Raw genomic sequence first — 22,786 nt, forward strand, 5'->3', positions numbered from 1 at the left:
GATGTGCTTAAGGAAACAGGAGGGGTTGCCCGAACTGAGAGAAGCAGCCGGGTCCCTCCATGGCTGTATTCACACAGACGAAGGGCCGTGGCGTGGAAGAGAGGTCAGTCTGGTTCTGGCGTCTCCTGAAAGCAGATCCAACACCAGTAAGTGGAATTTACAAGTAGGCAGACTGTGGCCAAGCAGAAGCCTTTCTAGCAATCGGAACAGTTTAAAACCTGAATGAGCTGCAAGGGATGGGCGGGTGGAGGGGGTGGTCTCAGCTGGCAGATGCCAGGTGACCCTGGTGAGGAAAGTGGTCTAAAGGACTCACAGACAGGGTGGAACTGTGTCCTGTGCCCTCCAGAGTACTTTCTACCTCGAGGAGCCTAACATTAAGAATAGTGGATACTTAGCTGTAAAAAGCCCTTCCAGATTTCTCCTGGTTGAGCTGAGCTGACAGGCATGATGCCGGTCCCTGGATGCGCTGTCCTCAGCCCGTGTGCCCCCAAATGCTTACGCATGTTAAACAGACACATGCTTCTATGGAGGCTCGTATGGGAACATCTGGAGAAGAGGATTTTTCCACTTTTCCTTCTAGGGAATATGACGACTTGTCTAATTCCCCCTGACAAGAAGGGACCTAGCCCAAAGAAGCACTCTTCTTCCCCCCCGCCATATCTGACTGTGCCCTTGTCCACTTGCTTTGCAGTATGCCATGTTTCTGTCTCTGGTGTTCCTGGCTGAACTCGTGGCTGGCATTTCCGGGTTTGTGTTTCGTCACGAGGTGAGTATACACCAAGTGGAGAACTCAGTTCAAGGGTCTTTGGGAGGAGGATTTTTTTTTTTTTAAACATCTTTATTGGAGTATACGTCTTGGAATGTGTAAAGGATGCAGAGAAGCTAGCTGGCATCTCCAGTGGTATTTGCTAGTTTCCAAATGCCATGGACTATGAGCTGAAATGCCCAGAAAATTCTACAGGCGGGAATTTCGCCAAACCTGAAAACTTAGTTGTTGACCCTCACTCTATTTCTTTATATAGCTGTTGCATGAAAGGATTCTCTGCCTTGTTGGGTTTTTTTTTAATTAATTTATTTATTTTTGGCTGCATTGGGTCTTCATTGCTGCGCACGGGCTTTCTCTAGTTGCGGCGAGCGGGGGCTACTCTTCGTTGCGGTGCGTGGGCTTCTCATTGTGGTGGCTTCTCTTGTTGCGGAGCATGGGCTCTAGGCGTGCGGGCCTCAGTAGTTGTGGCACGTGGGCTCAGTAGTTGTGGTTCACGGGCTTTAGAGTGCAGGGCTCAGTAGTTGCGGCTCATGGGCTTAGTGGCTTTGCGGCATGTGGGATCTTCCCGGACCAGGGATTGAACCCGTGTCCCCTGCATTGGCAGGCAGATTCTCAACCACTGCGCCACCAGGGAAGTCCTTCCTCCTTGTTTTAAAAAAGTGACCTTCCATATAGATTAACTACTTTAAAAGTAGCCACTTCAGCAAGACACAAGTGTATATCCGTATATCAAGATTTCTCAGAGGCCAGAGGCAAGCCAAACAAGTTGTTGGCCAAAGGCAAAGTGCTACATTTCCCCTAAGCAGCCTGTGCTCTCCTGTCTCTTCCCCAGAGGCCCTGCGGGGCGCCCCCTGCCGCCCGGGGGTAAAATCCACACCCCAGTGGTGAGGAGCCCTGTGGCTCCGCTTGGTGGTGTGGGAAAAGGAGAGAAGACAGTCATGATCAAAAACCCCTACAAAGCTGCGCTTTGTTTTCTATTTACATGTAAAATTTGAGATTTCTACAGCTGGGGAAAATTATTTTGAATCCGGTTTTGCGATCAAAACTGCTAGTTTCAAGGACACTCCCACCTGTCCTTTGTCACATGTGGCCATCCTTCCATGTCCTGTCACTGAGGCTGCTCTATTTGGACAACGTATAGATGCTAATGCAGGGACAAGCTGCTCTCATGCTGTCTGTAGCTGCCGTGGTATCACTTTTCAGATGTGTATACTGATGATAGGTCAGAAAGTGTATACGCTACAGTACAGTTCTGGTTTAACTCCCCACTCCCCAAATTCATTATTGTTCCCTGTAAATAACAGTAAAGATAGAAGCAGCTACACATGTGTTAGAATGGAAAGAAATAGCAAGATGGAGGTGGGAAAGTCAGTGAGGTCGAGTGTGATAACTGTGCCTCTTGAAGTCTGGCATCACCTGTTTCCAGGCCGTGCCTCTGTGCTTGGCCAAGTCAAGTTCCCAGTGAGCCTGCCTTAGGCGCTTTCTGCCCCCTCTTCCCCTTTACCAGATGTGGCTTCTCAGATGCCAAGACGGACTTCTAGAACCATTTCATGTGGGCACTGCATCCAGAGTTAGATCCCCCATTCTTATTCTCAGCTGAGGTAAAACCTGATGAAGTCACGGCCTAGAGGTGCCCCCGATGCATGTGTGAACCCCAGGCCCAGCCTGGCTCGCTCCAACCTGAGCCCTTGCCTACTTCCTTCCCATGTGCTGCTGGGACCGGGCTCCACGTAGGGGTTTTCTCTTCATGGTTCCTGATACCTAGGACCTGAACATCCTCACCTGCCTAACCTCTTTTCACTGAAAAACCACTTAGGGAAGTGGTGGCTGGGGGTTGCAGTGCCACTCTTTGGCCACCAGTAGCGGTCTTGAGTTTGGCTAAAGAGTCAAACACACATGATGAGAATAGGTCACAACCTAGCAGCACTGACTGAGAAGGATACAGTAAAGGAAACATAGCTTGCAGGCAGGGCAGCTGTGGGCTTGTTTCTTCAATGGGAGTCCTCAAAGTGGTCCAGGCTCTAGTCTGTGTAGGCCTGCCCATGCCTAAGAGACGATGCACGTGCAATGAAACGAGAGGACACAGCTGGGTGTGGCAACCACCTTGGCTTAGAAGCTCCATGTAAATAGTGTCTCTTTATCTCTTGTAACTGTCCGATGGGCATAGCGTCCAGTATCTCAGCAAGGAACGCGCCTAGTTAGAAGAGTCACCATATTTAGCCCTAAGCTTCCCACCAGGTAATTACTGTCATTTGCTGAAGTCCAGGCCAGAGTCATTTCACCAATCAGGGGGCACTTTTTACCATAAGCGGGGTTGCCTGGTAACATACCTGATGCTCCGCCTTCAGCAGGTTTCCAGGGAAACAGAACTTGAAAGATAACCCAAGGTCAAATGTGTTCACAGAGAAGGAGAAAGGGTTTTGTTAACCATTTATTAACAAGTAAAGTCCATGTCCTTTACCCTCTTTTTTTCATCTCAATAAAGACAGGTAAGTGAAAGCTGGTTTTGCCCCACTCCTGTATGGTAGACTAGGGATCTGATTCTGGTCAAAACATCGGTCTTCCTGCCCGCCCCACACACAATGGCCTGTCCTTTGGCATTCTTCTGAGTAAGGGCAGAAAAAGTTATAGAAAGAAAGGCAGTAACCAATTCCAAGAAAATAACTAGAAAACCATCACAGCCCTTTCCGAATCTGACTAGCCACGTCAGTGGCTCATTTAACTAGGCAGGGTTCCTCTGGATTGGGGGTAAGGGAACATTTTTTTAAACTCCTGCGCTAACAAACCCCTTGGCCAATCTTCTGAGCTCTTTTGTCTCAGAAAACAGGGCATGCCCTCCCTGGCCTACATTTATTCGGAGACTTTCAGAAGAGGCTATTTTGGGGTGGAAGTTGGTACGAATCTGTGTCCATCTGGGCTGCAGTGGACCAGAACCACATCGCTCCTTGTCTTCCCTAGATCAAGGACACCTTCCTGAGGACTTACACTGACGCCATGCAGAATTACAATGGCAACGACGAGAGGAGCCGGGCGGTGGATCACGTGCAGCGCAGCGTAAGTGCCAGGAAGGAGATGGGGCTGGCAGTGGCCTGAGAGGTCGGGCCTTGGACTTGTGGGCTGCCAGTGGCGCTAGACTGGCAGTGTTTGCTCTTGATCCCCACTCTCCGCCTCTTGGCCCAGTTCCCTTTCCAACAGTGGACATCCAGTACTTTTTCAGGGTCCAGGGATCCAGGTGATTAGTGGCAAGAAGGACCACTCCCTCCGGTTTGCTTTTCATCCGTAAGGATGTGAGCATCCCAAGGAGAGCTAGTTTGCCCTTAAAACCTGAAGCCTTGGAACAGTGAGTGTAGGACAGCCTGACTTCGAGTTGGCTCCCTAAGACCAGCCTTCTGGAAAGGGTGCCTTGAGGCTGGGCGGAGAGCTCAGGTGAGCTGTGTTCACCGGCTTGGGCGGTGCAGTGGGGTTGGAGAGCCGATCTCAGAGCAACTGAGGATCCTGCAGGCGTGTGAATGGCCTAGGCTGCCTGGTGCTTCGCAGAGGATATGAGGAAAGTAGTTGTTTCCTGCCTGGAGGTGCTCTGGAAGCCTGACTGCCTGTCAGGATCATCTGGAAAGGTTTTCGGTTGAGGGGTATCTTTTATTGTTGTGTTGTTTCGTTTTTACTTCAGAAGCAGTATTTTTAATTTTATGTTTTTGGTAATTTATTTTGGTAGAATCTCAAAGTTACCCAGAAAAACTGCAGGAATAGTACAAGGAGCTGTACCCCTTTTACCCAGATTCACCAATTAATGATATATTTTGCCCCATCTGCTTCAGTATCCTCTATGTCAGCAGTTGGCACATCTTTGCTGTAGAGCATCAAGTGGTAACTATTTGAGGCTTTGAAGGCCATGCAGTCTCTGTCACAACTACTCAACTCTGCCTTTGTAGCACAAAATCTGCCCTAGACAACAGGTAACACAGAGGCACAGCTGTGTCCCAGTAATACTTGATTTACAAAACCAGGTAGCTGGTGGGCTGTAGTTTACCAACACCAACTCTCTCTCTTCCTCCATGTGCATCTTTTTTTTCCCCCTAAACCATTTATGTACGTATTAGTACAGATCTTGGGGAGAGCTTTCTAAAACCATTTTGGCCTCAGCTCCCCATCGACAGTCCTGATTGAGTAGACCTCTACGTCTGTCTCTTTAGCAGCACCTAATCACGCAGGTGATTTTGATGCTTAGCCAGGCCAGAGAGCAGCTGCTTGGCTTTGGGAGGTGGAAACCAACGCGATATGGCGTCTAGGACTCACTTCGTTCGCTGAGTTCACGTGGGTATGCCAGTGAGTAGAATTGTTAGTGGAGCTTCAGCTCATCTTGACTCACCAAAGCTGTGCCTGTCGACTTAGGGCCTGGGCCCATGTTTTTCTTTTAAAAGCTGCAAGGCGCTGAGTGCAGAGACCACAGTGCCTTTGATCTGCCACACTTAATTCTTTTCCTTTCCCCGTTAACAGCTGAGCTGCTGTGGGGTGCAGAACTACACCAACTGGAGCACCAGCCCCTACTTTCTGGAGCACGGCATCCCCCCGAGTTGCTGCATGAACGACACCGATTGTAATCCCCAGGATCTGCACAACCTGACTGTGGCCGCCACTAAAGTGAACCAGAAGGTACTCGCTCCCTCTTGGCCCTGATGGGACTCAGTGGTGAATGTTTGGGGAGGGCTTTTTTGTCTCTGTGAAATTATGACAAATAGGTTAGAAATGGTAGTCTTGGAGAGAGTCAGGAATCTTCCCTTGTGGTTCTTTCTGGCCAGGGAGAGGCACTTGGGCTGCCCACTTCTGAAGGAGAAAGCCGTGCCTCAGCGAGACTCTACGAGGCAGTTAGGAAGGGTTAGCAAGTGGTTCCTGTTGACCCTGATGCTGATGTCAGGGAATGTGGCCTTTCTTCCTTCTGGGTGTCTGTCTTCTGCTTAATATGCTTTCGAAACATGAAATCATTCCCAGCTGGGTGCCAGTCCTCAGCGGAAAGAGGGAGTCGAGTTCACAGACAGCATCTGCTTCTGAGAGTTCACTGCATTGGGAAAAGAAATCAACAACTTCAACTCACTCTCAACATCCTGACTCCCAAAGAAATTAGAGAAAAAAAAAAAACTGGCCAAGAGAAATTTGAAAGTTAGTACATAGTAGAAATGAGGGAAATGAAACTTAGGTAGAGAAAAGGAAAATCAATTCTGTATTCCACTCTGCAGAGAAACTGATGAAGACATGATACAGCTGTGTGTGAGGGCTATCTATTCTTAAACATTTAGGGAAATGCCAGATAGAAACTATGTCTTGCTGAAACAAAAGGGAGAAAAAAACCCTACTGTTGAGTTTACCTGTGGTTATGCCGCCATCAGGTAAATTTTCTTTTCTTACTAAGGTAAAGTTCTAGTTTTCTTTTCTGGCCACGCTGCATGGCACATGGGATCTTAGTTCCCTGACCAGGGATCGAACCCGTGCCCCCTGCAGTGGAAGCTTGGAGTCTTAACCGTTGGACTTCCCAAAGTTCTAGTTTTCTAAGGTCTTCAAAATTCTAGGGGATCTGGGCCAACTACTGAATAATTCACAGAAGATAGCCATCCTTTCAAAACAAGAATGTTAAGATGGTTTCTATATTTTACCCATGTAATGTTCGTATTTGTAGCAGAACTGCTGCAAGGCATTGTTGCCATATTCTGGAAGCTCATTTTGTCATTCTGGGTTTATTACTTGGCTGTTGGTGTGGTGAGATAAGATGTTCAGTACAGACAGCTTCTTGTGTGAGCTAAGAGAACATCTGTTCCGACTGGAATTTTTTATGAACCCAAAGTTTGAGGCCTCCTTCGCCTCTCATCAGCAAGGTGACTTCTGGTTTCTTCACGGACACCTCCACTGAGCATCCGTATATGTCATTATGCTGCCATTTTATGAAGTGCTGAGCAGACCTGGCGCTCAGTGGATGCTCCGGTGTATAGAAGGCAAGACGTGCTTTATGGAGTGAGATACTGGCACAGCAGAGCCTCAGGAGGCCCTTTGTAGAGGCAGCAATCATCAACCTTGATAAAAGCCTTCTTTCTAAAAGAAAATTTCACCCAAACTACTTCTTTTGTGAAAGTTGAGGGCTTCGAAGTCAGGACCACAGGGTCTGGAGTCAGACTGCAGTTTAAATTCTGGCTCAGCCACTTGCTGGTTGTGTGATCTTGATCAAGTTACTTAACCTTTCTCAGCCTTGTTCTTCTCATCTGTAAAATGGAGAGAATAACAGTTCTTGCCCCTTAGGATTGATAGGAGAATTGAATGAGATAAAGTATCTAAAGCACAGCGCATGGCAGAGAGTAAGGACAAGATGAACGTTAACTGGAATGTTAAATGGTAGCTGTGGTGTAAATGTCACGACAATAACGGTGATGTTTGTCTTCCACCCTATCACACTGTGCCTTTTATTAGAAATGATGCAGCAGGTCCTTGTAGGGAGGGTCTTTTGTTTGTATTCAAAAGCAGGCTTAGAGGCAGATCCTATAGTGATTTCCAGAAAGATAGGGGAGCATTTTTTCACTTCACTGATAACCTACAAATTGGCCTCACTCCCAGCCTCCCCCCCGACAATCCTACTTTACATTTTCCTGGGTACCTCAAATACCTGGAAGAGATACTTCTCTCCCACTTCCCTTTTACCCTCCAGCCTGGCTCCCTCTGTGGAGAGAAAGTGAATGAAAACTGAAATTTGCCTATAGGAAGTTTCATTAGATATTCTCATTTAATGCCCACCTGAACTTCTCAGACAAATTATTTCCCAGGCCTGAGTCTGTGACACCTCATCTATAAAAGGTAAGCAAGGCGGATGGGGTGGAGATGTGTAGTGATAGTAGATGCTCATAAAGATTAGCCTCCCCAAACTGACTCCCTCCCCCAGGAAGATTAACTCCCACCATGTCCTAGTTCTGTGGAATCCTGTTATATAAAATACATGTATTCTAAACCCCCATAGATCTTTTAGTGTCTTGAACCCTGTGCCCCGATAGCACAGAAAGGTGGCTCTTGGCTCTTACCTGGCAGCCTGAGAAACCCACCTTGTACAAATCACTGGCAGAGAGCAGGAAGGAGGTGAGAGCGGTTAAGCAGGATATTTATCGTTTCGTTTTGAGGACAGCTTTGATTTTGGTTTTGCTAAGCACGATGATCAAACGTCCACAGGTTCAGTTAGCTAATAGCATTGACTGACCCCTACCCCCTAGGAATTCCTCGCCTTTTTTTTAAAAGAGCCAGGGCAAGAGGAAGAGAGTTATTCTGGTTGGCAGCTCCAGAGGTACCTCCTCCCAGTACCTGCCTGGAAGCAGCCATGCTACTCCTGCTACTGAAAAGCCTGCCACTTGCAGGTGTTTCCCATCAGAGGCCCTGTTGATTTAGACTTGCTGAGAGGGTGAGCGAATTACCTGTTCTGTTTCTGGGTGTTTCCTAGGACATTTAGCAGGTCTCTGTAGATTGATCTCACACCTGACAATCAGGCTTTCCTTTTAGGAAATTAAAAGAGATCGCTGTGGGTAGATAAGAGAATTTTCGGGGAGAATTTGAGGTGGAAGGCAGACGTGCACTGGGGTTGTAGGATCAAAGCAGTTCGGGCAGTCTGCAGAGCTAGGCCGAGACCTGGAAAATGGGCTTGTGGTTCCATAGAGTGAATAACAGAGAAAAAGCTGGAGAAGGAAAGCATTTATTGCAACCTGGGTCTTGTATCGTTTAAACAACAATGAAGAAGCTAAATCACTTTCATCTTCTCACCTTAAGTAACTCTCTTACTGCTATAATTTATTAATTTGCTCTCTGTTTAGAGTGAAAAAGAGTGGAGGAACTTTTCTTAGCGAAGAGTGCTTCTCAAACTTTAATGGGCACGTGAAACATCTGGAGATATTGTTAACATTCGTTAAAACTCATTAAAAATGGGTAACCCCGGGACCTGGCAGATTCTGATTCAGTAGGTCTGGAGTGAGGTCTCAGATTCTGCGTTTCTAACAAAATCCCCAGTAATGCTGCTGCTGCTGTTAGCAAAACCCCACTGCGAGGAGCGAGGTTTAGAGAGAACGATTTTGCCACAGTTGTACCAATGCCAGGCCCTTACTTCATTTTTCTGTTTTCTCTTACTGGTTGGAGTGGGCTTTTCAAAAAAAATGTGACTGACTCTGATTTCTACTCCACTGTAGGAGATTTCATACTTTAGAAAAACATATTCACCTTATGTGTAGAATTAAAGTTCACAGCAAAAACAAAAAAACAGAAAAAAACCCTATTTCCCCCCCCCCCAAAACAAACAAAAACACCTATCCCAAACTATTTTGCAGAGTAAGAAAATAGCCCACCTCACTTCTCTCTGGTTTTTATCACTGGGTTTGTGTTTCCATATTTTGAGCTGATGTAACACTGGCGGTGGTCTGAACTTCATTCCCTGGCCTGAGCATTGCTGTGGGGAGGAGATACAGCAATGAACGATGACCAGCACAGAAAAACTCTATCTTAGCTGCTGCCATTTGGGAAAGTGCTAGAATATCCACCTCTCTTCTGGCTTTGACTTCTTCCTAACCCGAACTGACTTTCTTTCCACTACCTTTTGGAAAATAGTGTGATATATAGTTTCACTAGTAGAAATGAAATCAGTGAGCAAGCTTCTCCTATAAAGAGAGAATCAAATTGCAAAACTTCCCATGAGCAATAATGCATTTCCTTTCCCACCCCTGCCCCGGCCTTCAAATTTGCATCAGGTAACTAAGGAGCATAGTTTGTCCATTGCATTGAAAACATGTGTCAAAGCACTGCTGCTAAATTAATGCATCTTTGTCTAGGCAAACAGACTGTGAATGCATAAAATATCATTTATTAGAAGATACAGCATTGGCAGAATTTTCACAAGCTCTATGAGAAATGTTAAATCATTAAACTTTGAATTTAAAAATGGGAGACATGTTTTCGGTTGTTCTTGTTCTTCAGATGTTATTACAATTTAGTGGGCCTTTCTTGATAAACAATAATTCTCTTTACCCTGTTTATGAAATTGTCTTGATTTTTCACAGACTTCATACATTCAAGTTGAGGCCCTTTTTCAGAAAACTGGAAAAAGACCATGTCTTCCAAAGCTGAATATGTCACTTCAGAAGTCTAGGTTAATTTGGCCCAGTTCCAAACTATAGAAATACACTCACACACTGACACACATATATGTTCGCTAATTCCTGCTGTTTGAGCTGTCAGGCGTTTTAACAGGAAGAGTCAGCTTTTGCCTTTGCGTTACGAGTGATGCACAAAATTTGGTGTCCTACCTGGACTGGGTTGATAAAATGTAATCCCGGATAATAACAAAACTATTTTAGCAACATTGTCGAACTCCAACCAGACCATTTCTTTTAAAGAAATTAAACTTTATCAATATTAAACTAACATTGAAATTGGTAAAATTGGTGTTGGTTTTAATCACAACATGTGGAGATTTCACAGGATGTTAAAGGGAAACTCACTTCATTTCACGAATGAGGTTATTGACATCATAATAGAGAGAGGGGAAGTGACTTCTTCAAGGTCCCATAGTAAATCTGTGGAAAATATGACTCTAGAACATGGGTTTTTCCCTACTAAAAAAAAACTTAATGGTCTCCGTAGGAAGAACCCTAAAATGCCATAAAGTTGGCAGGTATTCAAACACCTCCTTCTAACCAGAGGATTTCACTTTATTTATCTAAGATTCTGTCATTTGTTGTCAAAATGCTAGTAACTATGTTTATGATTCTGAGTTTTCCTGATCAAGGATGCAGAATGCCTTTTCACGTGTTTAAGTCTGCTTCTGTATCCCTACAGCATTCGCCTCATGGATCTTACAGACTTCTTGCTCAATTTCATCACACATCAGAAACGTTTGTGGATGAAAGTGTATATCTGGGATTTGCTTTAAAATAATCCAGCCAGGGGATGAGTGTTGAAGAAATCTAAATGAAACAAGATTGGCCATATGTTCCCTGTGATTTTAGAGGAAGGGTCACTTGGGGGTTCTGTACTGTTTGTATGTTTGAGATTTTTCATTCTGTTTGCGGAATGAAGGTTGGGGTGTATGTGGGAGTGTCGCGAGGTAACCCAGCCGGTCTGGTCTGGGTGAAACATGTCTCTGAGACCGTGTCTCTGTGTTTTCAGGGTTGTTATGATCTGGTGACCAGTTTCATGGAGACCAACATGGGAATCATCGCTGGAGTGGCTTTTGGGATCGCATTCTCCCAGGTAATCTTGCCGTCCGACCTAGCCTTTCCTCTGTCTCCTGCTCTCCTTTCCTTCCCTGGTCTCCAGATTCTCTGGCGGCCTCCCCGTGCCTGGGGAAAGGCTGATGGATGGGGTCAGAACTCCTTGCTCATTAGTCCTCAGGTCATCTGTTTATTGATTTTCCTTTTTCAACTTAAATGAAGTTTTGCCATCAAGGGAATATTGGTTAACAGTTCAACTAATGACTAGCTCCAGAAAAACAACTCCCTTCTTCTGTAGGTCAAATGGAGGTTAGCTGAACAAAGTGCTGCCTTAATTGGAGCCTAAACAACTCCAAACATCAAATGGCTGATTTGGATTCGGGGAGGTGGGTAGGGCTCTTTTCCTGGTTGACCTGTCCCTTTTTGGTTCTTAGTTCCCCGGGGAATTGTGCATGAGATCGCTCCCTTTTAAAGAAAGCCTAAATGTAGCAAATTTCATCCTGTCATCATTATTTGATCTCAAGGTTTGATTATTGTTTCTTAAGAGGAAACTGAATTTGTGTATATGAAATGTTATATGCCTTTATCTCCACCCAGCCTCTAAAAAAGAATGGGAGAAGCCATTATGCAAACTAAGCAAGCCACACATACTCAAGGATGGAACATGATTAAGCTAAATCTAAAATTTTGCCCACCTGCACCAGGCAGTGTGTTGTCCCACAGGCTTCTGATCTCCCAGCCAGTTGCTATAATATTGCTGTGGGTGGAAGGATCGGCATATATACCTAACAACCAAAAAGAACTTGATTTATCTTTAACACAGAATTTTTTTCAGACCAACAGATCATTTTTCCAACAAAGCCCAATTAGTGTTACCTCAGTAATGTTGCCATGGCTCTGGTTTTATCTGCCTGAATTCTATATCAGCTCTCCCAGACTATAATTACCCCTCCCTCCACGGCCCCTATACCGCTTTCCTTCTTGCTGAGCAATGCAGATGCACTTTAATCTTATTTAAGTTTGTTTCTAAAACATCTTTATTGGAATATGGCATATAAAGAGAAGTGCACACCTTGTAAGTATACAGCTTAATAAGTTATCACAAAATGAGCTTACCTGTGTACTGACCATCACTTAGATCAAGGCATAGCATGTTAGCCTGGTAGTTTTTGCACATGGAGGGCTTGGCCTCAGATAAGTCTAAAAAGCTTTTCTTCCCAAGCAGTTACCAAACCGTGTGTGACATTTCCTCTCACAAGGGCATGTGGGCCCAGCCAGCACGAGTGTGTATTTCTTGTGGCAGTTTTAAAAATCTTTTACCACGTTTTGTTTTCTTGCGGCTCGGGAAGGGCTTATACCCTCAACACGCCAACACACGCAAACCAGATTGGTGCCACAGACAGTACTGATTAACTCGGTCTCGAGAGACACATCAAAAGAAGTTGCAGCCCTGAACTTTCTTCTGGTTGCTATCCTGTTTCAGTAATAACACTTCAGTGACATATCAGTAATGGCCAGGGGACATTTTAGAGGATTCCGGACCACGTGTCTGATGCAGCGTGCAGGAGGCATCTGGCAGGTGCACATATGGTTTACTTTACACATGTATGTGCAGTGTTGGGTTAACCACCTACAGGACAGGCTTGTGCTTGCGTTTGAGGAGGACCGTCCCCTTGGAGGAAGGAGTATGGCTGCAGTCGGCCCTAATGGCTACCCTAGACCCATGAAGGGACACGAAGCCGGTACTCTCCCTGGGGAAAAGAGAGCCTCAGAGAGCCAGGACTCTCGTGGATGAAACACCTTTTTTTTTTAAATTAATTAATTGATTTTATTTATTTATTTTTGGCTGTGTTGGGTCTTCGTTTCTGTGCGAGGGCTTTCTCCAGTTGTGGCAAGTGGGGGCCACTCTTCATCGCGGTGCGAGGGCCTCTCACTATCACGGCCTCTCTTGTTGCAGAGTACAGGCTCCAGACGCGCAGGCTCAGTAGTTGTGGCTCACGGGCCTAGTTGCTCCGCGGCATGTGGGATCTTCCCAGACCAGGGCTCGACCCCGTGTCCCCTGCACTGGCAGGCAGATTCTCAACCACTGCGCCACCAGGGAAGCCCTGAAACATCTTTTCATCCAAGAATCTTTCCATGTGGCCACGAGGGGTTGGGAAGACAGTCCTACTTTCATGAGTGAGGTGAACCAGGTCATAAAGAATCTGATTAATACCTCTCGCACTTCTCACATCCCCGTGGAGGGATTTAGGTGTAGACCAGTGGTTATCTGGCCCGATGAGCATTCATCTCTGTGTGCTACGTGGAAGAAACCCCTGACATGGGGCTCGCCAAGTTTGCTCTGTGGCCCTCTGGGGCAACGAGAAAGGGGCTTTGGCCCCAAGGAAGCCCCAGACAGACTCTCTTCAAAGAGTTTAGGTTTCTTCAAGGTACTACAGAGTTGTTGGGATAAGAAAACAAAACCCAAAGCCCAGGAGCATCGCAGAGGCAGTACCATTCACCCGCGTGGCCGGTCAACCACAGTGGGGCAGAAACTTGAGATCTGCTGTGCTCAGCTTGGGGCAGGGAAAGGAATGGCCACGGCCAGCTGTTATTAGCCAGACGCACTAGGAACTGCAGCTTTTAATGGAGCCAGCAGCCTCAGGGTACCTGGAAGCTGAAGCTGGCTTCCAGTTGTCAGTAGATCCAGGGCCTCTCTGGGACCATGGTGGCCACTTACCAGATGCCCGTTCAAGAACCAGCCTTACTCACCTGCCACCAAAGCTTTAGCCACAGGTGTTCAAAAATTCTAGAACATTCTAGAAGTGTTATAGTAAAACTTAGCAGATGTTGGCTGATACCGATAAATCAGTCACAGTGGCCTATGTGGTAGCCTCCCTATAATGAAGCAAGCTCTACTGAGTAGAGGCCAAAGTGGGTAGGAAAGAACAGAGCACCCTGCCCCCACTCCTCACCTGCCCTCCACCTTCTCCTTGCCCTTTTCCTCACCTGCTCTCATGACGTCCATGCTATCCTCTGTTGGAACAAACCGGCCTTGCACATCTGTTGTCTTAGAAATTAAAGGTGGTATAAAGTACAAGGAAAACTAAGCTGAGTCTAGCCTTTTAATAGACTGTGCGAGAACTTTGTCCTGTTACCTAATTTAGCTAACTTAAAGCTCTTGAGTGCTGTTTTTGGATAGCAGGGTTTTGTCAGGTGTTTAATATTTCTCTCCACAAACTCCCGGTGCCTTTGCCCTCTCAAGGAAAAGGCCATTTGTCTGGACTTGATGGGCAGGTCCTGCTGCCCTATGAATTTATAGCAGGTGGTTGAGTGTGTTTTTATAGGGTACCTCCTCCCTGCATCTTTGGCAGCTACTCTTTTATCCGAGGGGTCTTGGGAACACACACACAGAGAAATGTCCTCACCTCCCTCGTTCCTAACATGACCTGGAAGCCAAGCGTCCGAGTCTGGACACTTGTATTGCTCAGTTTGTGACACTGCTTCCCGCCTTGGTTGGCCTTCTGCTATGGGTCTCTGTATTTAGCACTTCTGTATCCAACATAAATAGCTTCGCTAGACTTGGAGACTGTTAGGCTGGATTAATCCCCCAAAGCACAGAATGTTACAGTCCTGAGTAAGGACGGTGGAGCTGTTTTCCAGAAGGGAGAGTTGAGTGGTTTGCTTGAGGTTGGGCGGCTACTGTAGATCCAGGATTACAATTCTGATGATCTCATCTGGTCTGCTGTATTCAACATTTAGGCCAGAGATAACCCTTGCTCTTGCCTCACGTAGCACCTAAATGGAACTCAGTTTCTGCCTTTATAATGAAAGGATTTGAGTCTGTGGAATTGCAAAGACAAAGGTACTCATCAAAAAATACAGATCCTGGCTTCCCTGGTGGCGCAGTGGTTAAGAATCCGCCTGCCAATGCAGGGGGACACGGGTTCAAGCCCTAGTCTGGGAAGATCCCACATGCCGCGGAGCAACTAAGCCCGTGCGCCACAGCTACTGAAGCCCGGGCCCCCCCTAGAGCCCGTGCTCCGCAACAAGAGAAGCCACTGCAATGAGAAGCCCACGCACCGCAATGAAGAGTAGCCCCCGCTCGCCACAGCTAGAGAAAGCCCTCGCACAGCAACAAAGACCCAACGCAGCCAAAAATAAATAAATAAATAAAATACAGATCCTCTTCCTACCCATCCATCCCCTGACCCTCACCCCTGCAGGGCCTCCTCCAGGGCCCACAGGCGACTGAGATGATTCCTTACGGACCAAGGATTCTTTTCTGGGACTTGTTTACCTTTTCTGCATAGAGGGCAGGGACAAAGCTGTCAATAGCCTTGATGAGACATGGCTGAATAAGGCTAACGGAACTTTTTACTTATTCCCCTAGTATTTTCAGGCCCTGAAACGGTCCCTAAAAGCATTTATACAGTTTTATTTCAAACCAGATAACTTGGCACTTTCCCAGTTAGGTCATCAGCACAAAATCTCCACAGGCATTATAAGGATCAAAATTTTCGACCTATTGCTTGCCACTTTGTTAAGAAAGTTGCCTTTTACAGCTTTGTTTGCTGGCTTCTCTCTGCCCCTCAGGAATCAGGGACCCGGCCACGTTTACCTCCCATGGTGATCGCAGGGGAAGACAGCCTTGCCCTGTCGCCTTTGCTGACCTGGACCCCACCCCTCTCTCAGCCCCTCTCCCACCTTTCGGAGTCCATCCTGTTCCTGGTAATTAGCAGAGCCCCAGCGACGTGATCCCTGTTACTGGAGCTCTCTTTGTGGGGATGCTTCGAGAAGGTTAGAGTAGACCTTTTGTCAGTCTCTCCTTCCCTCTCTGGCTTCTCAGTTCTCGAAGGGCCTCCCGGAGGTTTTCATGACCCAAAAGAAAGCAGAATATATAGTACGGACAAGGCCGAGAGTGGTAAAAATAAAATGTTACTTCCAACGATTAGATGAAGGCTAATTACAGTCTTAGACGACCAAATATAAATAATCTGATCTCAGACTCCCTAGGCTGTACGGCATTTGACACTTCGCCAGCCACGGGGAGAGGGAGAGGTGGCTCTGGGGTCTCCGTCCTGAGGGCTGTTTAGCATAAGAGGCAAGCTCTCGTTTTCCTGTCTTCCTCCGGGGTTTAAAGCAGAAGTTTGTTCCGGTGCCCACATACTCCAGCCTTAAGACACATCAGCAGTGTGCTTCTGAGGGGCAGCCTGGAATCCCACAGAGCATACCTCTGTCCTTTGAGGCGCTATTTACATATATTTAACCTAAAACAAAAAAGGGTTTTATCTAAATAAAGATGGATTTTTCTGTGTACAGATTAATTGGGTCTAGTGGCAAGCGAGCGTTTGGTCCTGACTCTGAGGAAGAGGCTATGTCTTTACCTTTAACAGGCTTTCAGTTATGTACCTGGAAATAATCTGGTAGTAAATGGTATTAAGTACAGGATGTTTCCCCCCTTCCCCGCTTTCCCTTAACTTGGTGCTTAGGGAAATGAGAGATCAAAGTTTTCTCTCAAATATGATGAAACACTGTAGCAAATTTGACGTCAGTAATCCTGCGAACAATTCAAAACACCCACCATATCCCAAATCCTAGTTTTTCTTGCACTAGAATTAACTAAAATAAAAGCCAATATATGTAAACTGCTGTTTTCACAAAGCTTGTATGTGCCTCAGCTCAGGACTTCTTTTCGGAACAATTTCTGAGTAGACGTTAACATTATTGACTGGGGGATTTTTGCAGAAACTAACGCCTGTGGCCCGGCGATTTGTTCTGTAAGTGAATATTGAAACACCCGCGTTTGAGTAAATATCAACAACTTTTTTTGCACTGAATGTATTTATTTGAAACTTTGTTCACGTCTTACTAAAGCATTCTAATATTTCGTTAGAGCGTGATAGGCGGTATAGCAGGCACCTCTGTGCAGGGAAACAGAACATCTATTACAAATATACTGTGTTTCACTGTGCTTTCCCCTGGAAGAGCAGACTTTATACTTCCTGGCGGCATTTTTTATTTTAGTCCTGTGGGTATTATTTCCTCTAGAAGATGTTCGTTTATTTTACCTGATGGTCGACAAGGTGGGTCTTTGCAGGGGGCTCTTTCAGAAACGCCACAAGAAGGACCAGGTGCGGTACTACCACTACATTCACCAGAATGGTCAGTTACCCATTCTGTAGCTACTGCTAACAAAAATTGCTTGTAAGACATTTTATTCTGTGTACTAAGGCTACAATAAATTTTAAACGCATTGTATACACCGCAATTAATCAAATAGAAACCCACTTTCTTATACCATTTTCGAGTTTTCCAGAGGATACTGAAGTTTGCCAGATACTGATCAGATCGATCAACTCCCTTCATATATTTATTATACTCTAACATACAAGTGGGCTGAGTTATCTCATGGCCAGTCCTCCTGTCTTCCTTTCCTGTAGATGCTGTGGAGGCGTCATGAATAGTGTCGCCACGCGGACTAACCTCTTGTCTTTCCATATAAGAAGAATCACTTCTCCCTTCTGGAAGAATGTCATTTCTCCCCTCTGTAGATCTTTAGCTTTCTCCTTTAATTGGTTTGGTAGACCACGACTCTCTCTTATAGTCCCACAAACTCTGGTTTTATTTTTCAACAATATTTCAGATGTGGACACACTGTTGTAATAATTGTCTTGGTAAATATGGTGCCATGAACCAAGATAAGGTTGTAGGACCAATAATATTGTTTCTTGCAGTTTCTTCCCTTCACCCGTGTAAATCTCAAGGTTGTATATATATCCAGTTTCACTTTCGCTAACCATCCTGACCAAAATTCCATATCTTGTAAGTTTTCCAGGATTATAGGTTTTGAATCTGAGTCGTCCTCTCCACTTTATCATTGCCTCCTCAAGTGATAGCTCTTGTTTAGGTATATAGATCAATTGAAATTTTGGTGGAAAATAATCCAAAAGAGGTTTAACTTGAAATTCTGTCCGTGGTAAGTGGAGCTTCTGAGTTATCGTTTAAGTGAAGAAATGTCATTATTTGTTTGAAGCTTCTTCTCGTCATAATCTTTGGAAAGGTAGGTGTTTCAAGTAAGGGATCAGTCGACCAATATTCTTTCCAGTGTGACTTTATTTGTCCCATCTAAATTATTAATCCAAGAAACTTCTTCATGTCACTGTTGGTTACATCAGTCCATTTTAAAGCCTTATACTTTTTATACGATTTTTCATTCTGTTGGTGATACAGGTTCGTTTGAGAAGCGACCAACTCGAAAAAGTCGTTACCAAAAATTAATTGTTATTTCACTAACACTTTGTGCGTTATTACAGTCAATAGTTACACCTGACACTCCTATAAAGTCTAATTTTCATAAAATGTTGTCTTCAATCCACTCTTATGTAGAAGCAAAGGAGCATTCTCCAGCACCATGAGTTTCATTTTCACTTTCCGTATCAGAATTAATCACTAAGGTTTTTTGTCTTTTTGTTGGTCTAATATTCACATCGTCTGAATCAGAACTATATTCTGAAGAACTGTCATCTTCTGAGACACTAGTATATATATCGCTTGGACAATCAGAGAAAGTATCTGCATAAAATTCACCGAAAAATTCTTCTTCACTCAAAATTTCATGATGCGTCATTTTTAAAAATTTTACGGTAATAAATTGCGTTCATAGTATACATAAGGTTGGAACAAAAACCTAATGGATCAAAATGTGATAACGACAATCATAAGTTGTATAATGAACCCTTGATCAATTTTAAGCTCTAACAACTTCACACAGTGATGTTAAAAAATAACTTTAAAAAAATCTGTCTCCTCCCATGGGCAAACAGGAGGTATATTCTTGCCCTAGAAATACAAAACGTAGTTAGTTTGAAAGCAAATAGCTTTTATTTTTACTTATATTTTTTAAAGTTATTATTTCTGTGAGAAAGTTTGTCTGGTGCTTAAGGATGATGCTGTTTCTGTTTGTTTGAGGAAAAAAAGGTGGAGGGACATGCTGTATTCCCTTGCAAGCAGACATCTCAGATGCAAGAAATATTGAAGCGTACTGCAGAATTTTCTGGCTGTGTGGCTCGTGAATTGCCATGGGGGCCAGGAGCATTGCAAACTGTGAAATGGAATGCTGGCTACTGTTAAGTGCTAAAACACACATGAGGTCAACGAGAAAAACCTAAAGCGCTAAGCTTTACAAAGAAAGGAGGGTCTAGGAACTTGAGATCAAATAAAGAGATGCCCACTGACAGTCCTCTCCCTGAAGTCTGCAATGTAAGGCAGGAAGGAACCCTTGGTGGCGTGAGGCAGAGGAGTTATTCTGGAGAGGAAAAGGGTCTAGGCCCCACGGTGGGAGCGGGGGCTGGAAAAGGGGCTATCCATGGCTAGAAGAGGGTGGAGCCTTAAACTCTGTGTGGGTTACCTGTATGGTTTGGGGGAGATTCTTTAACCTCTCCTGAACCCATTTTCTTCTGTGGACAGTTGGGATGGCAATACTGCCCAGGCATGTAGTAAGGATTAAATAACTCGATATTCCTGATTGTGTTATGTGCCTCTAATACTTGGGTTTTGGCTGGCATCTGAATTTTGAGCGTATCAAGTGTGATCTGGTGTATGTTGGTCCTAAAAAATGGTAGTTCTAATGAAAAGAGACAAGCTATAAGGTTCAAAGTCCTTGCGCTCACGGAGGGGATTTTAGTTTCTCATTTGGCACAATATTCTGGAGGTTACAGCCATGGTTCCTCTGACCACTTGGTGGTACGTGCACGATACTACGTATTTTGTGGCACAAAATGATGGTGGCCAGAGCCTTGGTAGGAGATAGGGTAAGTCCAATAGGGTGATTTTCCTTACCTGACAGAAGTTATAGTTTGCAGATTTCACAGCACGATTTCCATTTGAAAAAGGAAGATAAGACTCTGGTATTTCACCAAGAAAGGGAGGCAGGTTGGAACCTGCAGGATTGAGCGGAGAGCTAGAACAGAGTTGAGGTGTTGCCTTGACCAACGGTGGGCCCCAACGTGTCACCTATAAGATAAGGGTGACCAGATGGACTGGATGAGTGGTTCTCTCACCTGGAAGGCTTGTTAAGACACCAGTTGCTGGACCCCATCCCCAAGAGTGTCTGATTCAGCAGGTTTGGGGTGGGGCCTGAGAATGTGTTTCTAACAAGGGCCCAGATGATGCTGATTCTGCTGGTCCTGGGGCCACATTTGACACTGTACTAGATCATCTCTAAAGCTCCTTGCCACCTCTGAACTGGTAAGACACGGCCAGTTGCTTAGGGAGAAGGGACCCCACATGGCCGGGAGGAGCTGCAGCCCCCTACACTCCAGTGCACAGTCAGGGTCCTGTCCAAAGCGTGCTGATTCTCCAGCAGGAATGGGAATTTTGGTTTCCTATGAGCAGATCCTTAAGCATCTGCGCTTAAGGATGTCTTGCTAGTGTTACAACAGCTTTTTATCAGATCCACCTGTGTTACAGGTTAAGTCAAGGCACAAAAGTGGGCAGAAGACTGAGGTCTTCTGAGGAGGCGTAGGTACCCAGATATTGGTTGTGCTGGGGCCCCTGAAAAACCAAGGGGTAGACCTTGGGTGTAGGTGGGCCCATTCGGGCCTAAAATATCTACATGGTTTAGAGACAAAGAGAAATTAAAGCCCCCCTCCGCCCCACTTCTCACAAGCCATGACTTACTTCTCTGGCAAACTCACCCAGTCAAGGATTAGCGTCCCATTGTCCCAAGGAAAGAACTATTATCCTGTCAGCCGGCTATGGCTGGGGTATCATCCTATGTTGAGATAGCTTCCCAATGCATGCGCTTATGGTTTTGAATTCTGGCATTTTGTTACTATCTTGCTAATTCTGGGGTACTTAATTTTTTTCATTACTCTCAGAACACATGAACACATTTTAATACTACTTACGTGTCAAAAGTTGGTTTTAATGGCCAGAGGGAGCTAGAGTTGGAACCTTATGGTCAGTTGGAGAACCTCCAGCTGACCTCCACCAGCATTTAGGCTCCCTAAGTCTTAGATCCCACTACTGAAATCAGGTTTGATCGTTTTCCCTAGCGCCCTTTCCCCATTCACGTACAAAAGCCCTCAGTTGTTAAAAATTACATCGGAGGGGGTGTGTGTTAGAAATGTGTTAGCTCAGTGACTTCAGAGCCTCGTTCTCTTTTTCCTTCTGCCAACAGCTGATTGGCATGCTGCTGGCCTGCTGTCTGTCCCGCTTCATCACGGCCAACCAGTATGAGATGGTGTAAGAAGGTGAGTGATGGTGGGGGGGAGGTTAAATCTAGGATTCTCCCTTTGGGGCACATACTCCCCTTTAAAGGGACAAGAGTGCTGCCTGGCCACTTCACCCTTTGATCTCGGTGGCACTTGGCCACATGCCGAAGCCTCATTTCTGTGGTGCGGGGGAGGAGATGTGATCACTGCTCTGGAAAACGTCGAAACGCTCTCTTCAGCTTGTTACCTTATTTTAAGGCCTTATTAATGGTGAGTCACTCACACGTTTTAATTTCTCTTAGTCTTTCAAGAATGATGGAAGAAGAGATCTGTTTTCGAAAGGAACTGCAGCAATCTTTGAAAGACTTCCAAAGAATGTTAGAGCACAGTACATAATACACCTGTCCTAACCCCCTCACCCCGTGCAACTGACACTCCCACACAGTCTCTGCTCCACCTTTGAGCCTGCATCATGCGTAGCATTCCATCTTGTGAAGCCCTGTTGTGCCAGAGTGTAGCCAGGTTCCCTGCATCTAGTCCTAGGGGACCCCGCATGTAGTGTGGGAGGCTCCTGTTAGCCCTTGATCATGATTGATAAATGCCGCACCCCCCCTAGATGTAGATAAGCAGATAGCTATCTGTTCTTTTGGCTTAATCTCCTTTGGTTGGGTTTTCCCTTTTACTAAGGCTCTTTCCTACCTTCTTCAGGCTGCCTAGGACATGTAAAGAGATACATTGGTAATTGTCCATGAGGAGAAAAAGGCACGTGTCATGCACGAAGGAAGTTGTCGAGCTTTGGGTGGCATCCTTGCTCCTTACTGTTACATGCCTGGGAACTTATAGACAGTTTAGTGCACCTGTATAATCCTGTTACAAAGCTGTATTGTTGCTTCCTGTGAAGGAAATAATATTACTTCTGTTTTTCCCCAATTAACTGCTATTGTTATTTTACTTCTTTCTATATTTTTTCTTTGCATTGACATTACAGACATCGAGGACCTCATCAAATCAATTTAAAAATGAGTGTGAAGGGGGAACAAAAGTCAAAATATTTTTAAAAGATCCTAAAAAACAATTCCTCTGTCTCGCATGCCAACAAGAATGCATTGATATTGTGAACATTTGTGATACATGTGTTAATAAATAGTCATTACAAATTGCTGTGTTCTGGTTTTGTTCTTTGGTTAAGTTTTTAAACACATTTCTACTATATTCCATCTTGTTCCACAGGGGATTTGGAGGTGGACCACCTTACACAATGACACATCCCCCCATACAAGCTCCCACTCCACTGAAATAGCATGGGGCAGTGTAAAAATTGAAGGGTTAGATTTTTTTTAATGGACATTCCAGGAACTTGAATCACTTATCATAAACAGGATGTACTGTTGGCTGCAAAAATAGACCCTTCATATTTCAGGCTAGAGGAAGATTTCAGAGTTTTTTTTTTTAAGTCTGGATGTCATTTTAAAAAAAGGAAATGAGCATGTATTCTTCCTTTTATTGTTCCTAACGAGCATGTATTCTACTCTTCCTTCCTTCCTTCTCTGGATTGAATAAACTCTGTCTAGAGAAGAGATGACATCATACCATTCAGTTGTCCCAATGCC

General features: G+C 45.1%; 1 protein-coding gene across 1 annotated transcript in view; it reads left to right on the forward strand.

The window, feature by feature from the left end:
* TSPAN7 (tetraspanin 7) overlaps positions 1-22,333 on the forward strand; it is a 139,728-nt gene extending 117,395 nt beyond the window's left edge. The window contains exons 3-8 of the mRNA XM_036840548.1: positions 692-766; positions 3,725-3,820; positions 5,261-5,416; positions 10,937-11,020; positions 21,143-21,215; positions 21,479-22,333. Coding sequence (XP_036696443.1) covers positions 692-766; positions 3,725-3,820; positions 5,261-5,416; positions 10,937-11,020; positions 21,143-21,211 — 480 coding nt within the window. The 3' untranslated portion in view covers positions 21,212-21,215; positions 21,479-22,333. The remainder of the gene's footprint in view (positions 1-691; positions 767-3,724; positions 3,821-5,260; positions 5,417-10,936; positions 11,021-21,142; positions 21,216-21,478) is intronic.
* The last annotated feature ends 453 nt before the right edge of the window (positions 22,334-22,786 follow it).

Source organism: Balaenoptera musculus, chromosome X (genome assembly GCF_009873245.2).
Source record: "Balaenoptera musculus isolate JJ_BM4_2016_0621 chromosome X, mBalMus1.pri.v3, whole genome shotgun sequence".
NCBI lineage: Eukaryota > Metazoa > Chordata > Mammalia > Artiodactyla > Balaenopteridae > Balaenoptera > Balaenoptera musculus.